This window comes from Felis catus, chromosome D1 (genome assembly GCF_018350175.1).
Source record: "Felis catus isolate Fca126 chromosome D1, F.catus_Fca126_mat1.0, whole genome shotgun sequence".
NCBI classification, from domain to species: Eukaryota; Metazoa; Chordata; class Mammalia; order Carnivora; family Felidae; genus Felis; species Felis catus.
The window spans coordinates 105,742,625-105,768,099 of NC_058377.1; the positions used below are offsets into that span (position 1 = coordinate 105,742,625).

At 61.1% G+C, this 25,475-nt stretch overlaps 1 protein-coding gene across 4 annotated transcripts in view; it reads right to left on the minus strand.

Moving 5' to 3' along the window:
* Positions 1 to 1,865: 1,865 nt before the first annotated feature.
* Positions 1,866 to 25,475, minus strand: part of RAB3IL1 (RAB3A interacting protein like 1) — a 43,106-nt gene continuing 19,496 nt past the window's right edge. The window contains exons 1-11 of one of the 4 annotated variants that reach the window (XM_006937395.4): positions 22,207 to 22,443; positions 11,501 to 11,756; positions 10,950 to 11,045; positions 10,763 to 10,840; positions 9,859 to 10,077; positions 8,774 to 8,926; positions 8,132 to 8,260; positions 7,925 to 8,037; positions 6,318 to 6,417; positions 3,682 to 3,748; positions 1,866 to 2,856 (exon numbers count right to left, since the gene is read on the minus strand). In XM_006937395.4, coding sequence (XP_006937457.3) covers positions 2,774 to 2,856; positions 3,682 to 3,748; positions 6,318 to 6,417; positions 7,925 to 8,037; positions 8,132 to 8,260; positions 8,774 to 8,926; positions 9,859 to 10,077; positions 10,763 to 10,840; positions 10,950 to 11,045; positions 11,501 to 11,756; positions 22,207 to 22,358 — 1,446 coding nt within the window. In that variant the 5' untranslated portion in view covers positions 22,359 to 22,443 and the 3' untranslated portion in view covers positions 1,866 to 2,773. Of the gene's footprint in view, positions 2,857 to 3,681; positions 3,749 to 6,317; positions 6,418 to 7,924; positions 8,038 to 8,131; positions 8,261 to 8,773; positions 8,927 to 9,858; positions 10,078 to 10,762; positions 10,841 to 10,949; positions 11,046 to 11,500; positions 11,757 to 19,537; positions 19,599 to 22,206; positions 22,444 to 25,475 lie in introns of those variants that run through there. The other 3 variants (XM_045039424.1, XM_023239931.2, XM_045039425.1) reach the window with 3 other exon arrangements.

The window sequence follows — 25,475 nt, forward strand, 5'->3', positions numbered from 1 at the left end:
ATCTAGAAAATTCACTTAAGAGGCACAACTCCCGTACGGCCGATGTCGGTTAATCCTCTCCCGACTCCAAGAGCCAAAGCCCTGAGCCCCCTCCAGAGAGCCCCTGCGCACCCCCAGAAGCCTGAAGAGCTGGGGTGGGGGCGGCTGTAAGCAGGGGAAAACGTGGGAAGCCAACTTAGATGGAAATGCGCTTCTGTCACTGCCTGACACTCGGTTTCTCCGTCTCTGGAGAATAGGCCTAATCCAGCGCCAGGCACAAGGCAGGTGTCTAGGAAAATGATGCTGGCTCTGGGGCACCCGGGTGGCGCAGTGGGTTGAGCGTCCGACTTCGGCTCGGGTCATGATCTCGCGGTTCGTGAGTTTCAGCCCCATAAACGCTGTCTGCCTGTCAGCGTAGGGCGCACTTCGGATGCTCCGTCCTCCTCTCTCAGTCCCTCCCCCACTGGCGCTCTCCCAAAAATAAATATTAAAAGAAAAGAAAAAAAAAAAGGATGCCGGCTCTGGAGCTGGTCTCATCCATTCCTATCTAGGGCCACCGTTTCCTCGGTGAATTCTCAGTGCCTCAGGGGCTTTATCTGCAAAATGGGGAAACGGTACCTCCCGGGACAGCCCTGAGGGTTAAATGTGTTAGTATCAGCTACTGTTGGGAGATACTGAGGCCAGACTGCGTGTCCCTTGGTCCCTCACACGTCTCGTTGCCCACCACAACCCTCTAGGCCTGACAGGGAATCCTATCACAGGGCCAGGCAGAGCAAGTCTGGGGTGTGGGACCCGCTGCCAGGGCTCTGAAATGTTGTCTGGTGTCTCCTTGGCCCTGGGTGTGGCTTGTCCGGGGCCATGGAAGCTGGGGGCAGGGATGGGAGGAAATCTGCGAGGCTGGAGGTCAAGAGGGACCAGGCTGGCGGCTGGACAGGGTGACAGGGTTGGGTGGCCTTGACAGAGTCCCGATCTACTAGCTGAGAGGCCCTGAGGCCTCAGGCTAATCGGGGCCCCTTCAAGGTATCACCAGCCCCAGCACACACGGGTTTCCGAGGCTGCTATGCCCCTCCCCCTCCCCCACTGGCCTGGACCCACACCGCTACAGGTGGGGAGGGGATGTGGAATCACAAGACACCTCTCCAGGCCCACCCTGTGACTACTTTTCCTTGCGAAGAAACCATCTAAGAGCGGGAGTGGCTGGCAAGGCCACAGCCGTCACATCCCTGCCTGCCTGCGCTGCCTGCAGACATCACCAATCGATCCCCGCACCACTGTCCTGCACTCACACCCAGCAGCCCTGAGGTTTTTTGACTGTGAACTCCAACCTTCCATTAGAAAGAGGCAGGGAGGGGGAGCCTGGGTGGCTCAGTGGGTTGAGCATCAGACTTTGGCTCAGGTCATGATCTCACGGCTCGTGGGTCCGAACCCTGCATCGGGTTCTGTGCTGACAGCTCAGAGCCTGGAGCCTAGAGCCTGCAGCCTGCTTCGGACTCTGTCTCCCTCTCTCTCTGCTCCTCCCCCGCTCATGGTCTATCTCTCTCTCCGTCTCTCAAAACTAAATAAACATTTAAAAAAATAATAAAATAGGCAGGGATACCAGAGGGGGATCTGCCCAAGGTGCCCCTGAGACAGCTCCACTCTCCGCACAGGAGGCCACCCCTCAGGGGAGAGGAGGTGGGGACCGGCCCTGCTAACCCACAGCCCCACGGACTGGGCCCGCTGGAGAAGACTCGAGTGGTACTCCCTACAGCAATCCCTTCAGGATTTGGGCCTAATCCCAAGCACGAGGGCGGGCTAGGGAAGGATTTGGTTTCATTCCTTCAGATGCCCAAGCCTTGGCCTGAGCCCCAGGGCGGAGGAGTGAAGGCGCGTGGCTGCCCAGCCTCTACCAACAAAGCCTTCCTTTATTAAATAGAGATCGTGTTACATTCCATTCAAAGGAGGAAATCGGCCACGGTGAGGGATGTGTCCAGGTTGGACCCCGGTCCTGAGTGGGCTGTGAGGGGCGAGGAGGGGCCTGCGTCCTGCCCACCCTCCCCCGGTCCTGTGTACAGGGCTTGGCGACCTCAGCCCCCACTGTCTGAACGGCCACCCACAGCTGAACACAGACACGGTGTCCTGAGGCCCTGTCTGTATTTTACTTCGGGAGCAAAGTATCCTAATCCTTCCAGTGGTGGGGGCAGGGCCTCCAGGAGCACAAGGCTCAGATGGAGGAGGGGGGGAAGGTCAAGTGCGAGGGTGGGAGGAGGGGCCCTGATCCATCTTAAGAACAGTTTGGGGTAGTTCTCAAGCAGATGGTGTGCAAGTCCTTGACAGCCCCTTGTGGCTGCACTGCCCCCACGGGAATGGGGGAGGGATGGCCACACGGGGGTGCTGGTGGCCCAGGGCTTGGGAACCGAGGTGGGAGATACCCTGGAGGTCAGGCCACCCAGTGTGAGCCCTTTCTGAGGACATCACAGCAACAAGGTGACTGCAAGCAGCAGCTCCCAGGCCTGCAAAGGGGGTGCTGAGCCCCTGAGTGTGGGTCCAAGCTCCTTGGTCTTTGGTGCCTTCTTGAAAGTCTCCTGGTGGCTGTAGGGCCACTGGGGAAGGGCGAAGGGTCAGCTCATGAGGTCCTGTCTTTCCCGGGATGAAGATTTGGTACCGGCTCAGCAAGGCCTCCATGGCCTGGCCATCTGTCCATCTGCTCGGCTTCTGGCTCAGGGCTGGCGCCAGGACCCTGTCTTCCTGTCTGTCTGTGCCGGGGCAGGTGTTGGCTGTGGCTCAGAGCCCCCCTCCAGGCTCCGGCCATGCCCTAGGCCTCCTGGGGAAAGAAGCCGAGCTTGGCCAGCGACATCTCCTTCCGCAGCCTCGTGATCTCCCAGAACATCGGCTCCGCTGCAGGCAGAGAGAAGGTGGAGGGCTCAGTGACAGGGTCACCTCAGGCAGATGGTCCAGCCCCCGTCCCCTAGCTTTGGGCAGGGCAGCTGGCAGGTACCCTAGGGCTCCCCGGTCCCCCAGGACAGATAACCTCAGTAAGTGGCTGGACCTCTTACAAGCGCCACGCTGAGGCCTTGCAAACTGTTGAGGGCTGAACCCACTCTGCACCGTACCAGTGGGAGAGGTGACACCATCCCTGCGGCCTGACACCCACCCACACAAGCACGCTGCCACACATTTGGTGGTGATTTCCAACCCGTATCCTTGGGGTCTCAGAGACCCCGAGCAGTCAGCAGAGCCATGGATTCAGCCCAAGATCCCCTCCAAGGCCTTGACCCCCAAGCTGGGGAGGAGAGGCTCAGACTCCAAACGGACTGGGCAGCAGGGAACTGAGTTTGGAGGAGGGGCGGGAAGCTAGACCTTGCAGAATAGGGCTGAAGGGGATAACAGGTGGATGCAGGACCAGCCCTGGCAAGAGTGAAGTGGGAGGCAGCGTTCAGTGTCAAACGACCGACCGTGAGGAGGTTACCCCCAGCGGGGAGGAGATTCACAAGGGACACCCCATCGTGCAAGGTTTCTGATGCCAGGCCGGTAACAGGGAGCCCCGGGGCCTGGGAGAGGTTGCTGGGTGGGAGAAGGCAGCCGGACCCGGCAGACCCTGGCAGGGTCCTCCCCTCTGTCAGGGCAAAGCCCAGCCGGTCGACCCCTCAGATGCTGGCCCGCCCTCTCGCTGCCCCCATCCCTCCCAGGCGCCGCCCTCGCCGGCCACCAGGGGGCGCTCACCTTCCTGCCGCACCAGGCCTTGCTGGATGTAGCGGATGTAGGTGAGGAAGTTGCACACTGCGGTGATCTGTGGACACAAGTGAAGAGGCTGTGACCTGCCAGCCCTCACGCTTAGGGTCTCCCCAAGAGCCAGGGCAGGTCGGAGACCCGAGCCACACATCCCACGTCCCATCAAAGCTAGATAATGAATGCTCCCTGAGTGGCACAGGACCGGGCTCTCAAATTTAATTGCCAACAGTGGTATTAGTCCTGCTCCTGGGAAGAACAATAGCAGCAGCGGACGTTTAACCCGGTACGCGTATCCGAGTGAGGCAGACATGCCTATCACTCCCAGTTGACCCAGGAGGAAAGCAGAGACTCCAAGAATGAAGCCACCGGACAGCAATTATAGAGGCCACGAAACAGTCAGTGGCTGAGCTGGAAGACGAAACCAGGTGGCTCGCCCTAGAAACCACACTCGTCCCCAGGCAGGCCTGCCTGCTCTGGGCGCTGGAGGCCCCGGCCAGCCAGGCTTTGGCCCAGTGCTCCTGGTAATGCCAGGCGGGACAGGGGGATCCGGAGCTGTTCACCGGGGCTGCCCCGGATCCCTAGGCCTGAAGCCCCCAGCTTGGCCTGAGGCCTGCTCCATGCCGGGCCCTGTGCTGGGCACCGCGGACCCCAAGTTGGCCCTTCCACGAAGACTCACATACCGCAGAGAGGGTGCTGCTGGTACCCTGCCCAGGCCCCTTCCCCAGGCTGGGGCCCCCTCTCCCCACTACTGAGAGGGTCGTCCACTAATGGCTCCTAGGTGCCCCTCCGTCCCCCCGTCCCCTGCATGCCACAGCCAGTGACTGGCCCGCATGCGGTGTATAAAAGGTCAGCCCCCTTGCCTCAGGGTGGAACCCACTCTGGGCTCCAGGGCCCCCACGGATCAGATTGCAGCCAGACTCCAGCTGAGGCCGGACACTCCTCTGCCCACCCTATCCCGCATTCATGCCTCCTAAGAATAGCATAAAATCTTCGTCCGGGGCTCAGCTTCTAGGGAACTCAGCCTAAGAAAGGGCAGAGGGTAGCTGGCAGCTGTGCCCACGGCAGCCTGTACTGAATGTCCGGCGCCCGGGGGCAGGGACGTCAAGCGTGTGGGAGCCCACAGGGTCCAGAGTTGCAGGGAGGGGACAACACCCCTGGGCCCTCAACCACGTAGGAATCCTGGCCAGCAGGACGAAGCAGGCGCAGGGGGGTCAGGGCAGAGGTCGGTGCAGGAGAAGCTTGTGGGCCAGGCCGTGGTGTTTCCCAGTGGCCAGCGGGCCCCCACAGGAGGCTGGTGAACGAGGTGTGGCACCGAGCAGGGAGGTTCTCTCCCCAGGGCTGCACTTTGGGGACACAAATCTCTTCCCCCTGTGGATTCCACACTCCTTGGTCTCTTCGGAGTGTGGGGACCACATCCTGAAACTTCACAGCCTTCTCGTCCCCCATCCCAGCTCTGCCCAACGCAGAGACACAGCAGGCCTGGAAGAAACAAGGTTCTAGAGGTAGTTTTGCCAGGCACGGAATGCCTGGCGCGGATCCTTCTGGTGAGCCCTGGAGGGGATCAGGAAAATGCCACCGGACAGGGCTCTGGGCACAGATGCGTGGGGCAGAGGCTGCAGCGAAGGGGGACTGGGTTCAGAATGGGGAGCCTCCGGGTCTAGGCTATACCCCCTCCTAAGGCATAGACTCCCCATATGCAAATGGGGGCTCAGCTCACTGCCGTGGGGGTGGCCAGGACAACACATTGGACGCCCTGCGGGAGCTGTCGTAACCAGACAAGCTGCCCAGCAGTGGGGCCATCTGTCCACTCTGATCCCTGTGAGGAGCCTCTAGTAGGTTGAGGGCAGGAGATGGTTCCTAAAGGAGGACCCACCCACACCGTGTCACCTTTGTACCAGGCTTCAGAACCTTCTCACACATTCTCTTTGGCTCCTTACAGTCCTGTTCACAGTCTGTGAGGGGACAGAGGAACGAGGACCACCCGACCCCTGCCCCCAGCTCAGTGAGGTCCACTGACGCAGCCTGGGCCACTTGGCATGTGAAGACGGAAGCTGGGATTCCCGGAGCCCTCGTGACACCTGCCACTGACAGTCAGGCTCGAGTAACAGACGTGCCTCAGAACGTTCTCAAGAGCCTGGGGCCAGAGCCTGAGCTGGGAGTCAGGAGCCTGGAACTTTAACCTGAACTCTAATGTCACTCCCGTGGTTAGGTTTTGGCCAGCACCCAGGTCCCTCAGTCCTTCACCCCTAGGAACTGAGTCTTGCCGATGGCCACGGGAGCTCAGAAGAGGACCGCTATCCCCAGGAAGGAAGCAGCCAGCCTACCCCTTGACTGGAGCCTCTGACACCCTGGGCAGAAGATCCAGCTAAGCTGGGCTGACTCCTGCCCCAGGGAGACCGTGATGATAAACAGGTGTTGTTTTAAGCCACTAAGTTTATGGTCATTTGTTTTGCGGTAATGACAAACTAATTCACCAGGCTCGGCTGTGTGGCCCCAGTCAGTCTCTGTACCTCTCTGAGCCTGTGCCCTGCTCTGCAGATCAAGGTTGTGCTCCCAGGCCTGGAGCCCGGAGCCCCAGCCCAATGTGCCCCTGAGAAGCCAAGTGACACTCCCACTGGATGACTTACCCTGGCCCGGGAGGACGGTGAGATGTAATAGTGATTCTCTGAGTCCCCAAGCCGGATTCGGTGGCGACAGGCACGAGCCAGCCCGCTCAGGGCACAGGTACTAGAGGAAAGCAGAGGGGGCCTTGGAGGCTGGCTGAGGCTCGCCCACCCAGCTCACGCAGGCAGGACGCAGCAGCCAGAGAGAGGCACAGAGGGAGGGAGAGGCAAACAGACACGGGGGGTGGGACCTGGCAGCCCCTCCCTCGACCCCAGCTTCCCAAGGAGCCCAGGGCCAGGCCAAGGAAGGGGCAGCCCTAGAAGTCCCTGGGATAGATCTCAGAACTAAGCTGGATCCCACCCCTAAAGCCCTCACCTCGCCACTGTTGGGCAGGAGAGTTCAGTCAACCTCATGCCGGGTGCACCAAAGCTCCACTCTCTGCAGTCCGCCTACTTTATCGGGGCCCTCAGACTCAGTGATGCCCTCCCCAGCTAAACAAGAGTCTTCTCTCTCCTCCACTCTGTCACCAAGTCCCCAGGCTAGGTCACGCAAGGGGCCTTTTGCCTGGATCCTCTCAGCTCCACGTTACAGCCAGGGGCTCTTCCAAAAGCCTGTATGTAGCCCATCATCTTTCCCCGCTGCTTTGCTACTGCCCAGGAAACCGTTATGGAGAATCCAGAGCAGAGGAAGGTTAAGTAGGCTCCTGGGGTGCGGGACTTATCAGCGCCTTTGCTGCCTCCAGATTCACTGTGACTCTGATTGCACTTGGCAACCCTCTTTTCAGGGTACATCTACTGATGAGCTTGTGAAATGCTGGCCTAGTGGGTCAAAGCCCAAACTTCATTCAAGGCCCTTTACACTCTGGCCCTCCTGTGTGGCCTCAGCCCCATCTCCCTACCCACGCCACCGCTCTGCAAACCCAGTGATGCTTCCATTCATACCGTGGCCTCTCACACCTTCACTCATGTTGTCCCCTCTGCCTGCAAGGCACATCCCTACTTGGCAAACTGCCACTCATCCTTCAAAATGGCTCAAATATTCCCATGAGTGACAAGACTCTCCCCAAGGGGCCTCCCTGGCAGGTCAAATCCTGGGCTGCCAAGGGAAAATGCTCCCTGTCTCTGCCCCTTGCTCTACCAAGGCTATTTTGGTCTGCTGCGAGCCCTGCTCGATGCCAGCTGAGTAGCAGGAAAGCCAAGACATGAGGGCTGTTTGGTTATTTATTAGCAGAAGGGGAGTCAACAAATGACTTCACTTACATGTCAGTCGGGGCCCAGAGCCCATTGTGGGAGAGAGAGTTGGGGGTGGGACAGGGATGTCTGTCAGGCTGGGAAGAGGGAGACTCCAGCTCCCAGACCCCCCTGGATGGCCTGGGGGTCCGTGACTAAAGGCAGCAACTTCTGCCAAAGATTCCTCCCCGCACAGGGCCGGGGGGAGAGGGGGGTGGTGATGGCAGCCACCGTGCTTTTGCACTCTAGCCCACCCCCCGCCCCTGCTCCTCTCGGGTCCCACACCCGGACCCTCCGCAGGCAAGCCTGAGGCTCAATCCCTGGCCACCCCCTCGGCAGAGCTCAAGGCTAGGTGTGGCTCTCTCAAGTGCGCAAGGAAGGGGGAAGGGCGCTGAACGTACTTGGTGCTGCCACACTCCACCGCGGCCACCTTCGCCGTGGGCGGCGTCTGCGAAGCCACGGGCTCGATGGTGAGCGTGTTGTCCTCCACGGCGGCCCGTACCAGCGCCGAGAGCTGCAACAAAGCGGGGCAGCAGGTGGAGCAGTGAGGGGCTGACCTCTGGCTGAGGCGCTGGGCCCCGGGTCGGCCGCCCTCTGCCCTGCCTCACCTCCTGCATGGTGAAGTCCAGGCAGGGGCCCACGTCCTCCCGGTACACCCTTTCAAGGAAGGGGCAGGACTTGTCCAGGGTGGGGGATTCCCTCCAGGCCTGGAACTCTGCGAACAGGGTCGTGTCCACCTGTGGGGGAGGGTGAGCGGGGCGCAGCGGTCAAGGCGCTGGGTGGGGGGGAGGGGCAGCATGGCCTGGACGGGCAGAGTCCACAGCGGTGGGGAGGCGGGGAGGTTGCGGGACGGGCCCCAGCCTGCCGGTGAGTCTGTCCCCAGTGGCCAGGGAGGGAAGCTGAGTCCCGAGGAGGGACGGCCTCCTTCCTTTCGCCCAAAGACCTCAGAACACAAACTTGCACATCCAAGTGTGCTTTTAGCTTCCTGCCTCTACTTGGGTCCAGGGCCCCTTCCTGAAGACCCTCACTGCCTCCTGGAGGGGGAGAAGTTGAAAAGTGGCCCCGCGGGACCCCCACCCCCCTCCCCGTACACACAGGTACCACGGCACACACAGACACAGGCACACAGAGGGAACACACGCGGGCCGCCTGCTCTGGAGAGGCGACCCGCTGGCCGCCCTGGGGCACGTGCAGTGTGAGTGAGGCTGGGGGTGGGGGACGGAGGGGCGGCCCCTCTCTGCGGCCATTACCTGTCGGGAAAAGGAGAGACAGGTAGCGGAGGTGGAGGTGGGGGCCGTGGGCGGCTCCCCAGGTAGGAGCTGCCAAGCCGGCTCGTAGGTGAGGTGAACAGCCTTGCTGGGGACCACGCAGAGGAGCAGGGAGAGGAGGGGGGCCAGCCCGGGCTGGGTGGGCAGGGCAGACGGACAGACAGACAGACAGGTGCACAGAGACAGACGGGAGGAAGGAGATGTTAGTGTTCAGTCGGAAGCTGAGAGCTCGGAAGTGGGGGGAGGGGGAGAGGCCTGGCCCGCACCTCCTCCCCGGAGGCTCCAGAGACATAGGGCAGGAGCGGGCTGGGGGCTGCCTTGGTGTCAAAGACCACAGGAAACAGAATCCCACGACCGCCCTTGTAGGGCTCGCCGGGTGCAGCCCTGAGCCGAGCTCCTGACATCCAGGTCTCGTCAGCGCCCCATAGCCCCAGGAGGCCCTACTTTTGTGAAGAAACTGAGGCTCTGGCAGGTGACCTCACTCGCCGAAGGACCTGTGGCCAAGGACCTGTGGCCGCTGCCCAGCCTGGACCAAGCAGCCCATGCACCCAGCCACCCGGGCGGGGAGGGAGACAGCTCCCAAATGCTATGCTTGTCTAGGCACCGGAGCCAGAAGGTGTCGAGGACCCTCGAGTCCAGGGATGTCCCAAGACGGTCTTGGGCGTCAGGGCTGTGGGCGCCCAGGGTCCAAGCAGCCTGTCCCCAGAGGCCCAGCAGTGGCCTCCTTAGGCCGAGGCCTCCTTGTGTCTCCAAGCAGAACTCCCCCATCCCCCCACCCAAGGCAGGCCCTCAGGCCAAGGCCAGCCTCAGGCGCACAGAACATCACCTACTGCTTAGAGGGGCTTGGAGGGCCTATCAGGCCCCCCACGTGGTACACCCAGAGGCCGAGGCCCAAACCTCCTATCACAGAAACCTGCCCAGCCCTCCCAGAGGACACAGAGGCCCAGAGAGGGCAGGCCAGGCTCCAGGTCACACTGTGAGGGGTCAGGCCTCTCCACTGGGCCCCACTGCCTGGGGGACTTGTCTCCCTGTCCCGCGTCCACCACCGCCCGCCCGCCGCCCCTCACCTCTTTGCCCTCCTTGTCCGGGGTGAGGGTATGTCCGGCAGCGGGGCACACGGCGGGGCAGAGGGTGCTGCTGGTGCTCTTATGGCGCAAGTGGCCCTTGCGGGGCCCGGCCTTGGTGGGGCTCAGCAGCTGTGGGTGGAGCTCGCGGTTGGGAGAGGCCGGTGTGGACGTGAGGACCAGTGTCTTCAAGGCTGTCACCTCTGCCTGCAGCATGTCGATCTGGCCGGGGTGAGGTGGATGTCAACCTTAGTCCAGGGCTAACGCTGCCCAGGCTGCCCCTGCCTGCCGCCCCGGCTCAGGACAGCCTGTCCCGGCAGTGACTAGTACCCGACCCCTGCTGTTACCCTTGGAATGGCCTTTGAAGGGGGGGACTGACACACCCATTTCACAGCTAAGGAAACTGAGGCTCAGAGAGGAAACGCGGCCTGCCTGAGGTCACACCGTACGTCAGGGCTCTGTGACGTGCACCTGTCTGGGAGCTGGCCGGGCTTCCCACTGAGGGGCCCTCAGGAGCCAGGAACCACACAGCCCTCGCATTTTACAGACGTGCAAATAGACTCCAAGAGAGGAAGCTACCGGCCCAGGCTCCCACAGCCAGCCTGGGGTTTCTGCTTTGTAAAGGGCTTATGGAAGGAGGCAGGAGAAATTACACTGCCCACGGGATCCTCCCCGCCCTGGTGAGGCCCCGCAAAGGTCTCTGGTGCGGTGCGAACGCTGCTGGGGTCCCCGGGGAGCCGTGTCGTCTCAGACACCTCTGCCTCGACGTCCTGGGCCGTGGTCTGCCCATCCCCGCCACCCACGAGCGCACGCCGGGGTCCCACCGGGTGGCGAAAGCCCAGCGCTCTCGGGCCGGCGGGGCAGGGCGGGAGCTCTGGGTGTGGCTCGAAGCACGCGGGGCCCTCACCTTGCCCCGCGCCTCCTTCAGCTGCTTTTCCGACGCTGCCTGCTTCATGTTGGCTGCTCGCACCATCTTGTGGGCCTCCTGGGAAGAAGGCAGGCTCCGTGTGAGCGCAGAGGGGCCTGCGGATACCCAGCAGCCGCGTTCCCCAACCTGCAACCACCCCCCGCCCCCGCCAAGCCGGCCACCACACCTCAAACAGGCTGGCTGTCAGCTCCTCCAGCTCCCGTTCCAGCTGCTCCCGCACCCTGGACAGCCGCTCACACTCCTCGTCCTTCAGCTTCAGCTCCTGGGGAGGGGGAGGGGTTCCAGGTGGGTGGCTGTGAGCCCCACAGGGGCCCCAGGCCTGGCATGGATGGGCCCGGGCACCCCGCTTCCCCCCACCCGCCCCGATCAGGCTCCATGGCCAGGGTCATCTTACGTGGGCCTCTGGGCCCCGACCGCCCTTCCTCTGTTGTCCTACAGTTTATGATGCATTTTCCATTTAGCTTGTGGCATGTTGAAGCCCCACCCGCCAGCCTATTAGAGCTTAGGACAGGCTTTCAGAGAAGTCAAGACTTCTAGAAGTCCTTCAAAAGTCACGAGCAGAACTCTCTTCTGTGCTTCCCTCACGCCCAGCACAGGCCTCCGTGCAGCCGGCCCTGGCAGGTGCACGATCTCTCTGGGTGCCCAGGGAGAGCCCACAGCTCCTCCCGACGGGCCCCTTGTCCCCGCAGCCCCTCCCGCTGCCCTCTGAGCCCCCACCTTCTGGGCTTTGTGAAGCTCCTCCTTCAGGAACTCTGAGCCCTTCTCGCGGATCTCCATGGAAGAGCTTCGCAGGCGGAGCACGTCCAGCGGGGCGGCCGCAGGGCCCTCCTCACCTTGGGCCTCCTCCCCTCCAGGGGTCTCCGCCAGGCCTCTTGGGGACTCCGTCCTGTGGCTTTTGCAGGGGCCCACGCTCTTCCAGGGGACGGGGACAGCCTCAAGGGGCGGCGGGTGGCCCTCGTCTGGGTGGGGCTGGCTGCGAGGCAAACAGCAAATACAGGGTGGGGTCCTGAGAGCCAGAGCTGAGCCCAGGCACCAACCCTGGACAGCGCACCTGCCACTCCCGGCCTATTCTGTAAAATAGGAACTCTACCCGTGAGGCTGTCAAGGGCAGAAGGACCAAACACGAGGTCACCTGGGGGCAAAGCCACGACTCACTCACCTTCGTCAACCACCCTCTCCAGCTCAGGGCCTAGGGCTGAGCTTGGCACACAGTAGGTGCTCAGTTTATCTGTCCAGCAGAAGACTGGAAATGCATCAGTGCTGAGAATCTGAGTTTCCACTTCTACAAAGTGGGGACGATCCCAATGGCCCTACCTCCAGGGTCACTGGATGGATGTGACCTTGGCACCCAGGAGGCACTTAAATGGGAACCGCCTTCTTGGCTATCGGTAATGCAAATTTTATGCAAATTATACCCCATTTAGGGTGGCCGGGAGAGGAAGGACCCAGCCAGGGCGGGCATTGCTGAGGTAGGAAAGTTCTGCCAAATAGCCCAGGCCAGGCGGACTGTCTTCCTGCTCCCTGTGGGGAGCAGTCTGGGCTCTCTCCGCTGGTCTGCCTTGTGAGCTCGGGCAAACACCCTTCTCTGGGCCTCAGGATCTTTCTCTCCCTGAAGCTGAAGACCCTAGAGGTAGTGAGGGGGCCATCAGCCTCTGTCCCCCACCCCCCAGTGTCCATCCACACCCCTCACTTTGCAACAGACCCTGGGGAGGGAGGGAGGCAGGAAGGGAGAGGGCCCGGCCGGCACTGGTTTGTGCCAAGACAGCACCTCTGGACTCGCTCAGTCAGCAAAAGCTGGCAGCTCCTGAGCCAGCAGCTTCTGAGCCTCGGTGGCTGGGCTGAGGGTGAGTGGCTGGGCCAGGCCACTGATAACAGTGGGGAAGTGGAGGGGAGGGGGCTCAGCGGGGCCCACACAGGAGGGAGGAAAGACGAGGCCAAGGGGTCGCGAGACTCAGGATTGCTGAGGGGAAAGTGTGAAAGGCAAGACTGGGGATCAGCTGCTCCTCCCTGTCATCTGGACCCCCCGGCACGGTCACCAAGCAGCCCCTGAACGTCGGTGCCCCTCCCAGGTAACACAAAGGGGCTGGGGACCCAGGGGCCCCCGCAATGAGCCCATTCCCAGCCCTTCACGTGGCCCTGTCCAGGCACCTAGTTTGGCCTGCCCTAGGCTTTGGAACTGGCCCAGAGTGTGGCCTCATGGTTCCTTGGCTGAGTCCTGCCTGGCAGGGACCGGGGACTGATAGATGAAGTGGGAAAACACATCTGTCACTCCATCAACAGCGTTTATGCCAATGATCTTTCCTAATACCCTTGGGGGTGGGGGAGAGTCTCGTTGGCAAGGGGTCCCCGAGGCTCGAGGAGGGGCTACGGCCGCACTATGGCGGCCCTGGGCTGGGATCCGCACCCAGGGGACTCCCACCATGCCAGATGCTGGGATACTCTGCCCATGCCCTCTCATTTAGGGCTCTCAGTAGCATTTGTGGGACTGTCCCCATCCCACAGATGAGGGACAGAGTCTACAGAAGTGCAGAACTTGCCGGGTTCACACAGCTGGTGGGTGGCTGTGCAAGATGGGCAGCCAGGTCTTTGGCCTGAAGCCCCCACCGGGTGGGGTGGGGGGTGAGTATGAAATCACTGCATCAGCCTCAGGGTCAAGGTCTACAAGGCCCCGGGGTGGACTCAGGAGACGACTCCTTGCCGCAGCAGGGAAATCTGACCCAATTCTGGCCCGACCAACTTCTCAGCCTCTGCTCAGGCCCAGACACTGCCTCCCAGGAGGGCAAAGCCAGGGTCCATGCCAGGCTCTGAGCTGGGGTACGCGCCAGCCCCTGCGAATGTCACCAAAGTTCTCTGAAGCTGCTTCCCACCTGTGGGACGGGGGTCACGACCTAGAGTCACTGGAGAAGCACCATGTAAAGACCGTGCCGTCTGTGGCCACATTTGGCAGATACCCCTACTGTGCCTGCCCGGGCTCTGGGTCCCGCGGCTGAAACCGCAGGCCTCAGGGAGGTCCTTCCCGCTGAGAGTCTGGAGGCCCCGGGCCCAGTGCCATTTCTTCAGGTGAGAGAGGATGGCCATAGTCACTCAGGCTTGGGGGTGGGGGGGGGGCGGGTGGCAGACCCCAACTCGAGGACTGCACGTTTCAACAGGATGGGCGAGAACTGTGGGCCAAGGGTGGGGGTGACCCAGGCAGGATTCCAGGTTTCAGACACCCAGCCCCAGTGCCTTTCCCTCTGCAAGGACCACCCCACACATCAGCCATGTCCCCGCCGAGGAGAAAAAGACCTCCAGCCCCTCCCACGAGGGCCACCAGTGTGGTCTGGGCCCCGGGCCCGAGTGAAAGACACTAACTCTCCTGCTGGGGCATGGGCTGGGGTTATGGCTGGACTGCCCCCCCTTAGTTTCCCAACAGGCTCTCACTTCAGCCCCCTGCCGGGAAGGATGGGGGCCCTCTTTTGCAGCCAGAGGCAACAGTGGCCTCCCCACTACCCATCTCCCATCCTCCCTGCCCCCCCGCTTCCCCAGTGAAAAAGCCCAACTCAAAAAATCCTAATGGCTGAAAGCATATGAAGAACACGTCTACCCCGTAGTCACGAACCACCCAATGCCGGGGCCAGGGGTTCAGGAAAGACACCCTCCCCCACCTCGGTACTGGAAGGGACGCTTGAATCTGTAGGCCCTCCCCTCACACTTCTAGGCTGTGAGGCGACTCAGAAATTTCAGGAGGGGCCCTAGGCCCCACAGGTCCAGCCCCAGCTTCACACACTTCAGCATCCCAAACCAAAGGCTGGCAAACCTCAACGGGACCACCTGCACTCCTTGGACAGGCATGGGCTACCACACCGCACCCCCTCCCCGCCCCTCAGCCCTGGTCCACGGCCCTCTGTTGGAACCTTTTCAGTCCCCATTCCCCGCAGAAACAGAGTCCAGCAACCACAATACGCTGCAGGGGCCCCTGGGAAGGGGTTAGAGGCAGGAGATAGTAAGAGTCAAGGTCAGAGGAAAGTGGGAGCATCCAACACCCTCCATCCTGAACCGGCTCCACTGCCCGGAGCCCACGACAGTTTATACAGGAAAGGCCCCACTGGGTCACTTCCCCAGGAAACACACAAGGGGGTGGGGGTGCAGTAATGCAATCCTCACCCCCGCCAATCCTGCCCTAGGCCAGCCAGCATGGCTTTGTCTCCATCCACAAAAAATGGCAATATGAGAATCAGGTCCCCTGGATTCTACGGTCTTCAGTCACCCGGAAACCCCCACTGGACCAGGAGGGCCTGTGCAGAGGTCACTCCCAGGGGTCAGGAGGGCCCAGCGAGGATCCTGCATACCTCTTCCCATCTCCAGCCCAACCGGCCCGCCATGAGGTCTTTCTGCCCCGCGGTCTCTCCCTGTCCACTGACCAGGGCCCAGGTCACCTCTTTGAATTAAAGATCCCTGTGCTGGTGGGCATGACAGGTTCATTAAAGAAGCTGGAAGGAGCTCGTTAGGGAGGCTCTGGAATTGGAGGGAGCAGAGCTGGGACCACCGGGACACAATGGGACCGCTAGCCTCTGCCCGGGGGCCAACAGGGCGGCTTCGGCTGATCCGGTCTACAGGGTGGTGCCACGGCACAGGGGCCCAGTTGAGACTCGCGCTCATGCACCCACAGGTGTTCCCGTAAGCCCTGAGGGCACCGAGGCTGACAGCCAGGTGACTCCGGTCTGGGGGCCGCGGGGGGTCCCAGGAAAGGCTTCCTGCAGAGGCTCCCTGACTGGCCAGCAAGCCCGGCCAGGCTGAGCTGACAGAGAGGGGCTAAGCCTACAGCTCCAAACCGTCAAGCCGTGTTCGAGTCCCAACCTCATGATGCCGCGGCAGGGAGATGCTCTCCCTAGCCCGCTTTGGACGATGAGGCACGTGACGTTCAGAGAGGGGTGGCGACCTGACCGGAACAGACAGCCAAAAAGTGACAGGGTGGGAACTGAACCCAGAGTCCCAGCTCTATCGCATCATGTGACGCGTCAGCCGGAAAAATCCAGACGGGAGGAAAGATGAATGGTGGTTTTGGAGAAGTGGGGCGGGATGCACATGGGGTTTGAGGAAGTCTGTGGGCCGGGAGGGGGCTGTGCACAAGCCACACAGACACAAAAGACTCAGGGCTGGGGGGACTGTGGCACAACCTGGGGCTGGAGAGAGGGACAGGGGAAAAAAGAAAAACAAAAAAAACTGCAGGGCCTAGGGCCAGAGAGCCAGCCTGGAGGTCTGAGGAGCAGCCACTGCCAGGGTTGAGAAGGGATGGTTCCAGAAGAATAGGACAAGGGTGTCATATATTTCATACATAGGAACAGGAGGCCAGGCCTGCAAACAGAGTAGGACCCCAGCGTGGGGTGGGGGGCGGGGAGAGAAGGTGCAAGGGGGAAACAGAGTGGGAAGGCGGAGGTCAGCAACAGCCTCGGGATGGAAAGCAGGGAGGTTGGACACCTGAACCCGGTGGACCAGACCAAGCAAACCGTTCCCCACCACAGCCCCAGGGCTGCCAACCCGGTCCCAGCCCAGACAAGAAATCCAGCCCCGTGTCTCCACTGGGAGCCAACACAAGGTCTGGGAGGGTGGGCGCCGAGCAAGGGGGCACACAGCACATGCCTCACATCCTCCTGCTTAGTCCTAGAAGAATCTGACGCCCTATGACCTTGAAAGTCCAATAGATATATAGTGAGCGCCCATCGTGTGCTAGGCACCCCACCAGCCCCGATCCACCCAATCTGCATGACTGCACACAGAGCCGCCTTCGGACCACATTCTAACTCATTTTGCTCCCCCTCCTCCACCACCCTATTGGGCACAAATCCTGGGCAGACCTGGGGAGAGTCTAGGACAAGCAGGATTCTCATGAGGGTCTGAGCTCCACACAAGTGCAGGAAATATAGCTCCAACGGTTGAGGGGGCAGGGGCTGGGGGGGGGGGGGGGGGCGGGGTTAGTTAGATCCAGGAGAGCTTCCCGGAAGAAGCAGCTGGGAAAGGTGAATGACTGCTTCCCAGGGAGGAGGCCCGCCCTCCTGCTCCTGAAGCCCCCAGGCTTCATACTTCGGAGGAAGTCTGAGCCTGTAGGCCCCTGTGACCTCGGCCCAACCGGCAGGGGCTCACAGATCCAAGCCCCGTAGGGTAATCAACACCCAGAGCAGTTAAGTGACCTGCTCAAGGCCACACAGCCTATGTGCAGCCCTGGAGCGCCCCCCCCCCCCCCCAGGGTCCTGCCTGCTAGGACACAGTCCTCCATCCCTGGGAGGTTGGGGGGGCTTGTTTCATTCCTGAGGGGTCAGTCAGAGACTGGCCCTCCCTAGAGAGAAGTATGATTGGCCCCATCTGTCAGATAGGGAAACTGAGACCAGGGGGCTGGACCAATGGCATGTGGCCGCTTAGCGGCAGAAAACTAGCCCAGAACTCAATTTCTGGTCTTTGCTGACCGAGCCCCAAGTGCCCAGCACCATGTCAGCCGCAGATATGCCCAAGATGCTGTCCTCACCGCCTCAGAGCAGGCTTGGCCACCAAGACTGTGGACGTGGGAAACTGTGGGAAATGGGGAGAGGAGTATCCCAGTTATGGGGGAGCTGCCTCTGGGTTCAGAGTTCAGGGCTCCTGCTCACGGAGTCCCCAGGAAGAGGGCCTGCCTGAGCTCCTGCAGAGTCCTGCCCCTGCCACCCACCCTAGGAGAGCAGCCCTGGGTCCGGGGCCAAGGGGGTGAACTGGCACCAGGACCCAGCCATCAACAGCTTCTATTCCTCACCTACCGATGAGAAAACGAAACCCCAGGGACATTGACAGCTTAGCCAGGGCCACTGACTCCTGATCCCTGACTCATACTCTAGAATGAGAGCCCAAATATATACCTACCCAGACTGTCATGAGCCACTGGAGGCCACAAGCCCAAGCAGCTCAGTCAGACTTACGTGGGTAAGTGTGACCCCAAGCAGGGTCCCTTCCAGCTCCTGCTGGGGTCTGGATGAGTTTCCAGGACACCAGACCCCCAGTGGATGCTGGCAGTTTGGCCCCTGATCCTTCTTCAGTCCCTGCCTCCAATATCCAAGTCGGGGGAGGGGGGGTCCATAAAAATGCAGTGCTCAGGGGAACCCCAAAACTCTGCCTCTCATTTCCAGGTCCAGCTCCTCCTTCTGCCCCCTATGCTTTCCATCTGCATTTATAAAGCACCTGCTAGGTGCTCTGTACCTGAGGCCCTAGGGGTCCAAACGTACATGCAAAAGGTGAGCTATATCGAGCATCATGGCGTGGGGAGGTCAGCTTGGCAGCCTGGTTCATCCAGAAGGCTCTTGGAAATCTGGCAGGGAGGCCGGACTAGGGGTCTTCTCCAAGACCTGGAGGCTTTTTGACTTTGTCTTTAAAGAGAGCGTCTATCTGTTAACGGCTCCCAGCCCTGTCTGTCTGGCCCTGGCCTGGACGCCTCCAGGGAAGGGCACTCTGGGCCTGGATCACGCCTGGATCACCTGTTCATTTCATTCAGAGACCCAGAGAAGTGGGGCCATACGCCTAAGATCACACAGCAACTCAGCGACTGTGTTTTGCCCGGGTGGCCCCAACACGTGGGGTCACAAGCTTCTTCCAGACTAGGCTGCCCCTTAAACACAGTTAACCTCAGGCAAGGATTGCGCTAATCTCACCAGGTTCCACATTAACCACTTTTTCCGGAAACTCACTCTTCTTGGGCGGGGTGGGGGTGGTAGTGGTCATGGTGTGGTGATTAGGTTTCCAAAGAACACACAGGCTCCGCTTCAACTTTCGCCCTTTAAGAGTCTCACCCCTCTCCACACCTCACCCCTACCAGGAGCCCTTTCTCTCAGCACCCCCTGCTGGGGACAAAGCCCCACAACTCCCTAGCATCTCAGCTCCAGCTTTGCTGGGCGCCTCGAGTAAAGTGGACCCAGCCCACATTAGAAACCTCTCCAACCTGCCAGTCTCCCGAGAGGCTTCCCTCACTCCCCAGCTGTGGCTGGGAAGGGGCCCTGTCCTGGGACCACCCAGTTGGCCCAGTTCTTGACAGGAATACAACCCACCCCACTCTGGCCCCATCTCTTCCAGGACCTGGCCTTTCCAGGCTATGGGGAAGAGGAAGTGTTTGCCCAAGTTCCTGACAAGACCACAGGCTTTCCGCACGGCCAGGGCAGGGGTCCCACGCCAGGTGGGCCAGAGACTGGGATCACCCCTGACAGCCAATAAACAGTCACGGGGACGGGGGCCACCAAGCCGGGCCCCACGGCTGTGCCGCCCTCCTTCAGCCCGCAGGGAGGTCCCACCCCACACCTCCGAGCCAGGCCGGAGCCAGCAGCCCCAGACGGAGCTCCATCAACTTACTAGCGACCTTGGCAGAGACCCGGCCCCCTTTCCCCCACTGCACTGCTTTCCAAAGGTTCATCCAGGCTTGGGGGCCCCCTCCTCCAGGCGCGCCCCCCAGACTTACTCTGGCTTGCACCCCCCCCCCCCCCCCGCTGCCTCCCTCCTCACTGGCGCTCCAGAGGAGCTAGGAATTGGCGCCGTCCCGCCGGGGAAGGTCTGCCGCCCACCCTTCACAGTCCCCACCCTCCCTGAGACCCCCGACCGTCCCCCGCCGGGTGTCCTTCCACCTCCGCCCCGAGTGGGCTCGCCCGTCCTCGGGCCACAGGGGGCCCCTCCGCCGCGGGCAGGGGGCACACGCGGCAGGGACCCCCAACCCCCGGGGGGCTGCCGCGGCCCGAGCCGGCGCGGTGCGGCGAGCGCGCGCGGACCTACCCGCTCCACATCCCGGCGCCGCCGCGAGCTCCCTGCGCCGCCCGGCGCCGCGTCCCCGCCCGCCGCCTGTCAGTCCCTCCCGCAGCCCCGCCGGCCGCGCGGCCCCCCGGCCCAGCCCGCCCCTGCCCTCCGCGGGTCACGTGGCCGAGGGGGTGGCCCGAGGACACGTGCCCGGCCCCGCCCCTCCGCCGGCCGCGCGCCCCGGGACGGTGCGCCCGCGGGAGCCGGAGGGGGGGCGGGGGAGGAGCCCGGTGTCGGCGTCCTGCGCCTCGCGCCGCAGCCCGCGGCCGACTCGTCTCTAGGCCCCCCGCGGCCCCGGCGCAGGGAGGCCCGAGCCCTGGGCCACCGCTGCATCAAGAAGCTTGGCGACCTGTCACCGAGAGCCTGCTGACACCCTCCCACGCCCACACCCCGCCCCCCCCTCCCCCGGGGCTCTCCTTCCTTGGGCTCCCAGCTCTGTGTCTGCTCCCGCGTGGTGGGAAAGGGGCCAGGCCCCCAAAACAAGTTTCCTCGGGTTTACTCTGAGTGCCTATCCGCTTTTCCCAAGGGAGGACCCACCTTTGGCCCGAGTCTTCAACCCCGGGCACCCCCCGCCAGCCCCGCAGGGGGGACTTTCCGTCTTGTTCTGAACAGCGGGTTCACTGCCCGTCCCTTCCCTGCCTTTCCCCAGCATCTGTAGTTAAGGGGAATGCACCCCCACCAAGCACACCCGTCTGGTCTCACGTCCTCTGCAAAACCTTTTTCTGCATCCCAGACCACTGGTCTTCCTGTTCCTGAGTCCCTCCGTCCCTCTGTCACCCGTCCTGAGCCCTGATCACTGGCCTCGACTTCAGCCCGGGGCTGGATCCAGTGAGAATATAGCTCTAATCTCCCACCAGGGACGGGAGCTTCCACCCTCCATGTCTAGGGAGGCCTGGGAGGCCAGGAGGAAGGAGGTGCTTCCCTTCCAGAAGCTACCAGAACTCAGGGCACTACTCTTCCGAGCCCACAGAGCTGAAACCACAGGCTTGAATTTGTCAGGTCTTCATTTGGGGACACACATTTCTTTCATTCATCCTTTTGTTCATTCGTTCACGTACCCCTTCGGAACACAAACTGTGGACCATACAAGGGCTAGGGATCCAAAGGGAAATTGCAGACGCATGCTCTATTATCCTGGGGCTCCGATATGGGAGGGAGAAGGGGGGTGGGAGACATACTCACAAGGACTTCCACTTCCAGGGTCATGGCTTGCCCAGGGCACACCTTGCTAAGTGCATGGTGTCCTTGTCAAAAATAGAAAACAGTACTGCTTTTCCAGGTGGGCACAGCCCATGCCAAGGTACAGGACTTGGTGAGTGGAGGGCAGGCTAGATTTCATGCCTTGCTCACTCACTTCCTTGGCTGGCACCTTGTGCAGTGCACAACCTGTGCAGGCCACTGTGACATCCCTTCTGACCTACCAGAATCATTCTACCCAGGCCTCCAACGCCCTTCACTCTGTGGGGCAATTGTTTCCCCGACTGTGGTTTCTCAAGGGCAGGGACCAGGTCCTTCTCGGTGCAGTGTTTCTCCACCTACCCCAGCCCATCCCAGAGTCTGGCTCAAAGCAGATGTCATCATGTTTGTTGACTTGAATTCTATACCAAATAAGCGTTGAGCAACAGTGGTCTTCCCGACACGTGCTCTGTTCGTTATTTAGAGGAAGGAGGAAAAGACACAAATAGAGCTCAGGACAGGGCCTTTACCCTCCAAGACTTCATAAGCCTGGGCAGGAGATAAGACCTGGTCCAAGTCAGGGTAACCCAGACTGGTGGGAGATAAGGCATGGAGAGGGCGTCAGCCCAGAGGAAGAGTCCTTAGCAGGAGGGGGGGTGGCTAGTGGGCTGTGGAGGCCCTTAAGCGAGGCCTCCAAGGACAGATGTGGGATCGCCACTCTGGGAGCACGGACACCCAAGTACTACCAAAAAAACATCACGTCATCTATACATCCAGTGGTCATCCTGTGGATTCCCGGGTCTCACTAGCTCCTCCCACCGCCCATTGAGCTCTGCTCCTCAGCTGCAAAGGATAGGCTCAGAGAAGTTCGGGAACCTATTTGATATCACACAGCTAGGGGTGATGGGGCTGAGACCCCTGACACCAGTTTTCTGGAAGGACAGCCCAGAAGCCAGAGAACTCACTAGAGGCTGCAGCTACGTGCAGTCAGACAACAAACGGGGAGCCTAGGAGAGGCCTGGCCAGCTGGAGGGGAGGGAGAAGTGAAAGGTGTGTCCTCTACCTTTAAGACACTGCCCTTCCCCACCCTCCTCCCTGCCATCCCCATCCCCCCCGTGACAGCCCTGACCACAGACCCTTGGCTGGAAACAGATGAGCAGGAAACTGCCGGCCTGGATGACCCAGGCCCTGATTCTGAACTTAGGTCTCTCCTCAGCTCACTGTGTGACCCAGGAGATGTGCCTTGCCCCCTCTGAGCCTCAGATTCTGTGCCTGTACAGCCACCAAGTTAGAGAATCAGGGTCACCCCTTGGCAACTGACCTTGTAGGAGGCTCATGAAATCCCTCATGATTCCATGCCAGTCCCCCCCCCCCGTCAGGAGCCTGGCCTCTCACCCCCTCCTCCCCAGTGCCCCTGCAGAGTGGCAAGAATCCTCCTCCCCTCCCCTCTATGATCAAGGTCACTAGCTCACCTGTCTGGGTCCCAAGGCTCCTCTCCCAAGTTCCCGTCAAGGGCAGGTCCCAGAACCGATGGAGCGTAGCGGACAGCCCCCGAGCTCATTGCCAGGAACACGGGGCATGTCCCTCGGGCAGGACACCTGGTGTGCTCCTTGGGGGCATCCATTGCCAGGGCCAGCCTGAAGGTCCCTCCGGAGACTGCCAAGCAGGCGAGCAGCAGAAGCCCTTCTCCCCCACCCCTGGGCTGAGCCTCACGCTAACCTTTGCTATCTCTGAGAAGCAGCAGCCCAGGAGGGAGGCCCCTCCCAGCAGGCCTCTATCTCCTGAAACCCCGTAATTATTAACTCCCGTGGCTCGGTGGGCAGCAGACGGCTCTGGGGCCCTCCTTCCCGGGCTCCGGGCCAGGAAAGGTAAGACACCCTAAGGGGTCGTGGGAACTTTCCTTTACATGCCCAAGGCCCCAGGCTTTCACTCGGCCCGAAGACGGAGCTGTCTGTCCCCTCCTTGGCCAGGTTGCTGAGTTGGAAAGAGCCCGTCCAGCCCAGGCTCTATCTATCACCAGTCGGTTGTGTGGCCTTGGGCAAGAACCTCCACCTGCCCCACCCCCCATCCCTGGCCTCGATATCCCCTCGATATCAACCACCGGCGTGCATGGACACCTCAGTGTAGCAGTGAGGAGCACAGGCCCGGTGTCAGGCCGGATTCACACCCCACTTCTAGACTATAAACCTTTGGGCATGTTACGTTCTGTGCCTCGGTTTCCCCAACTGTAATATGGAATCTCACCCTCTAAGGCACACCAGGCCAGCTGCTACTGCCCCAGACATGCCCTACACCTCCGCTTTCCTCACACAATGTCCCCTACAGCACATCCTACCCCCTGCTGATAAATCTCTTTTGCAAATACCCCCTCCGCCAGCAAGCCTTCCCCTGTGGCATGGGAGGGGGGGAGCCCTCAGACAGATGTCCACCTTGTGTCATGATGATTGGAACGGTCGGACACCCCCACAAGAAATGAGTGGCCCCGTGGGCAGAGGCTGGCCCACACTCACCACCAAATCCTCAGGACCCCCTTGTCCGGGACGTGGTCAGCCTCAGTCTACCCAAGATAGTTTGTGTGTTTCACCCTGTCTCATTTGGCTTGAAATCTAATCCTGCTTCTGCGGTTCCTTGGCTCTGTGGCCTTGGGGCAAATCACCTCACCTCTCTGGGACTCAGTTTCCTCATCTGCGAAACGGGCACGATTGTCCCCGGTGAGGTTGTGAACATCACAGAAGGTAACATCTGTGAAGGGTCTGCCACCCCTTGAAATGAGAGTTTCATTTCTCTCTACTCCTTTCTCCCTCACCTTCCCTCTTCTTTCCTATCAGCCTCTGAGTTCCCCGTGGGGGAGAAGCCGCCAGTTCCTGACTAGCAGTCACACCCCCCACCCCCCAGCCCTGCCCCGTGGATAACAATATCTCCTACTCAGGCTCTGGGCTTCGATGCTCTCAGCCTAATGCAAACCAGATGCTGGCCTTGCCTTTCCTGGCAGTGGATTTTCCATGGCCTGCTCCCACCCCCTTCCTGTTTTTGATCCTCATAGATCCCCTGCTAAATTCTCTCGTGCCCCCACCTTCCTCTGCAGGGCAACCTCTGGGCCCACCTGGAAACAATTAATGGAAAACAGGAAGTGTGGAAAGGCGGGGGGGGGGGGGGAGGGTCTCTCCGTCACCCCAACATGGCAGGAGGGAAAGGAACTCAGTCCGGCTGGTGACAAAGTGTGTAAGAGATAGTCCCCTCGCTGCTGAGCACCAGCCAGCCCCTCGGGGAGGAAACGGAGTCAGAGTCGCTTTGGGGGCTGTAGACAAAAAACTGCTACCTTCTGGACATTTAGGCAGAGCTGGGACTTCATGGGGCGCTTTAAGGGCCTTGTCCTTGGCTGTGACTTAGAAAAAAATCGGAGCCAGAAGAGGCCCAGGCCTCGCTGTTGCAGATGAGGAAACTGACTTGGAGGCTCGTCCAGGGTCACTGGTGAGTCAGAGCCAAGAGGCAGCCGGGGACTGCTTGCCAGTAAAACCTGCTCCCCGAAGTCACTTCCCGGGCCTGCTATCTCATCAGCCCCGCTGCCCTTCCCCCGCAAGGAGCCCTGGGCCCCATCACGAGGATGCTCACAAGGCCACCCGCAGCACCTGGCCAGGCGGACCTGGATCTTCCCCACCAGGAGCCGGGCACTGGGAAGCGAGGCCTGGGGCAAGCCCTTGAGTGTGCGTGTTGGGAGCTCTACCTTTATCCTCGGCCCCGTGAACCCCCTCGGGGCATCCAGGGCTGGCCCTCCTCGGGAGGACTCCACCATTCCCAGGAAAACAACAGCCCGAGGGCTCCCTGAGAGCTCGGCTCTGGCCGCCCCTCCCTCGGCCAGCTGTGCTGAGTGTTTGGACAACTGGATGGAATGTTTTGCAGCTACAGTCCTCCCTGGGTCCCTGAGCTCAGATTTCAAGAGGGGCGGGGAGAGGATGCTGGCTCCAGGGAGAGAGAGAGAGAGAGAGGCTCAAGAGGTCAAATATGAGTCTGGAGCGCGCCCCCCCCTCCCCCAAAGCCCTGCCCAGACCCGACCAAGACCACTGGCTGGCCAGCCCCGGTGCGGTGGGGAGATGGAATGAGCCTCAGGCCCCCGAGAGGAGGACAGAGCAGAGGGTGGAGGCAGCCAAATGGTGTCAGCGATTTGGTGGGGCCAACCTGGTGAGGTCAGGCCCTGGAGACAGTCTGGGCTCGGGGAGGGGTCAAGGCCCAGGACAGCACTTTGAGAACACTAAGATTGCGAAGATTCCACCACAGAGATGGGTCCATCTGCTACTATTCCCATTTTACAGATAGAACAACTGGGGTCCAGAGAGAGTAGACCATCCCAGGTGATGCAGCGTGCTGCGTGTAGAGCTAGAACCCAGGGCTCCAGAACCTAAGCTCAGTCTTCTCATTATCTTCATGTTCCACCCTCATCTCCAGCCCCAGAGACACACACACCCCCGCCACTGAGTCGTCATCCTTCCTCTTCCTTAAAGGACACAAACAAGGGGCATCTGGGTGGCTTAGTCGGTTAAGCGTCTGACTTTGGCTCAGGTCGTGGTCTCACCGCTCATGAGTTCAAGCCCCGCATCAGGCTCTGTGCTGATGGCTCAGAGCCTGGAGCCTGCTTTGGACTCTGTGTCACCCTCTCTCTGTCCCTCCCCCACTAGCGTTCTGTCTCTCTCTCTCTCTCAAAAATAAATAAACATTAAAAATAAAAAAGACAGGATAACCTACG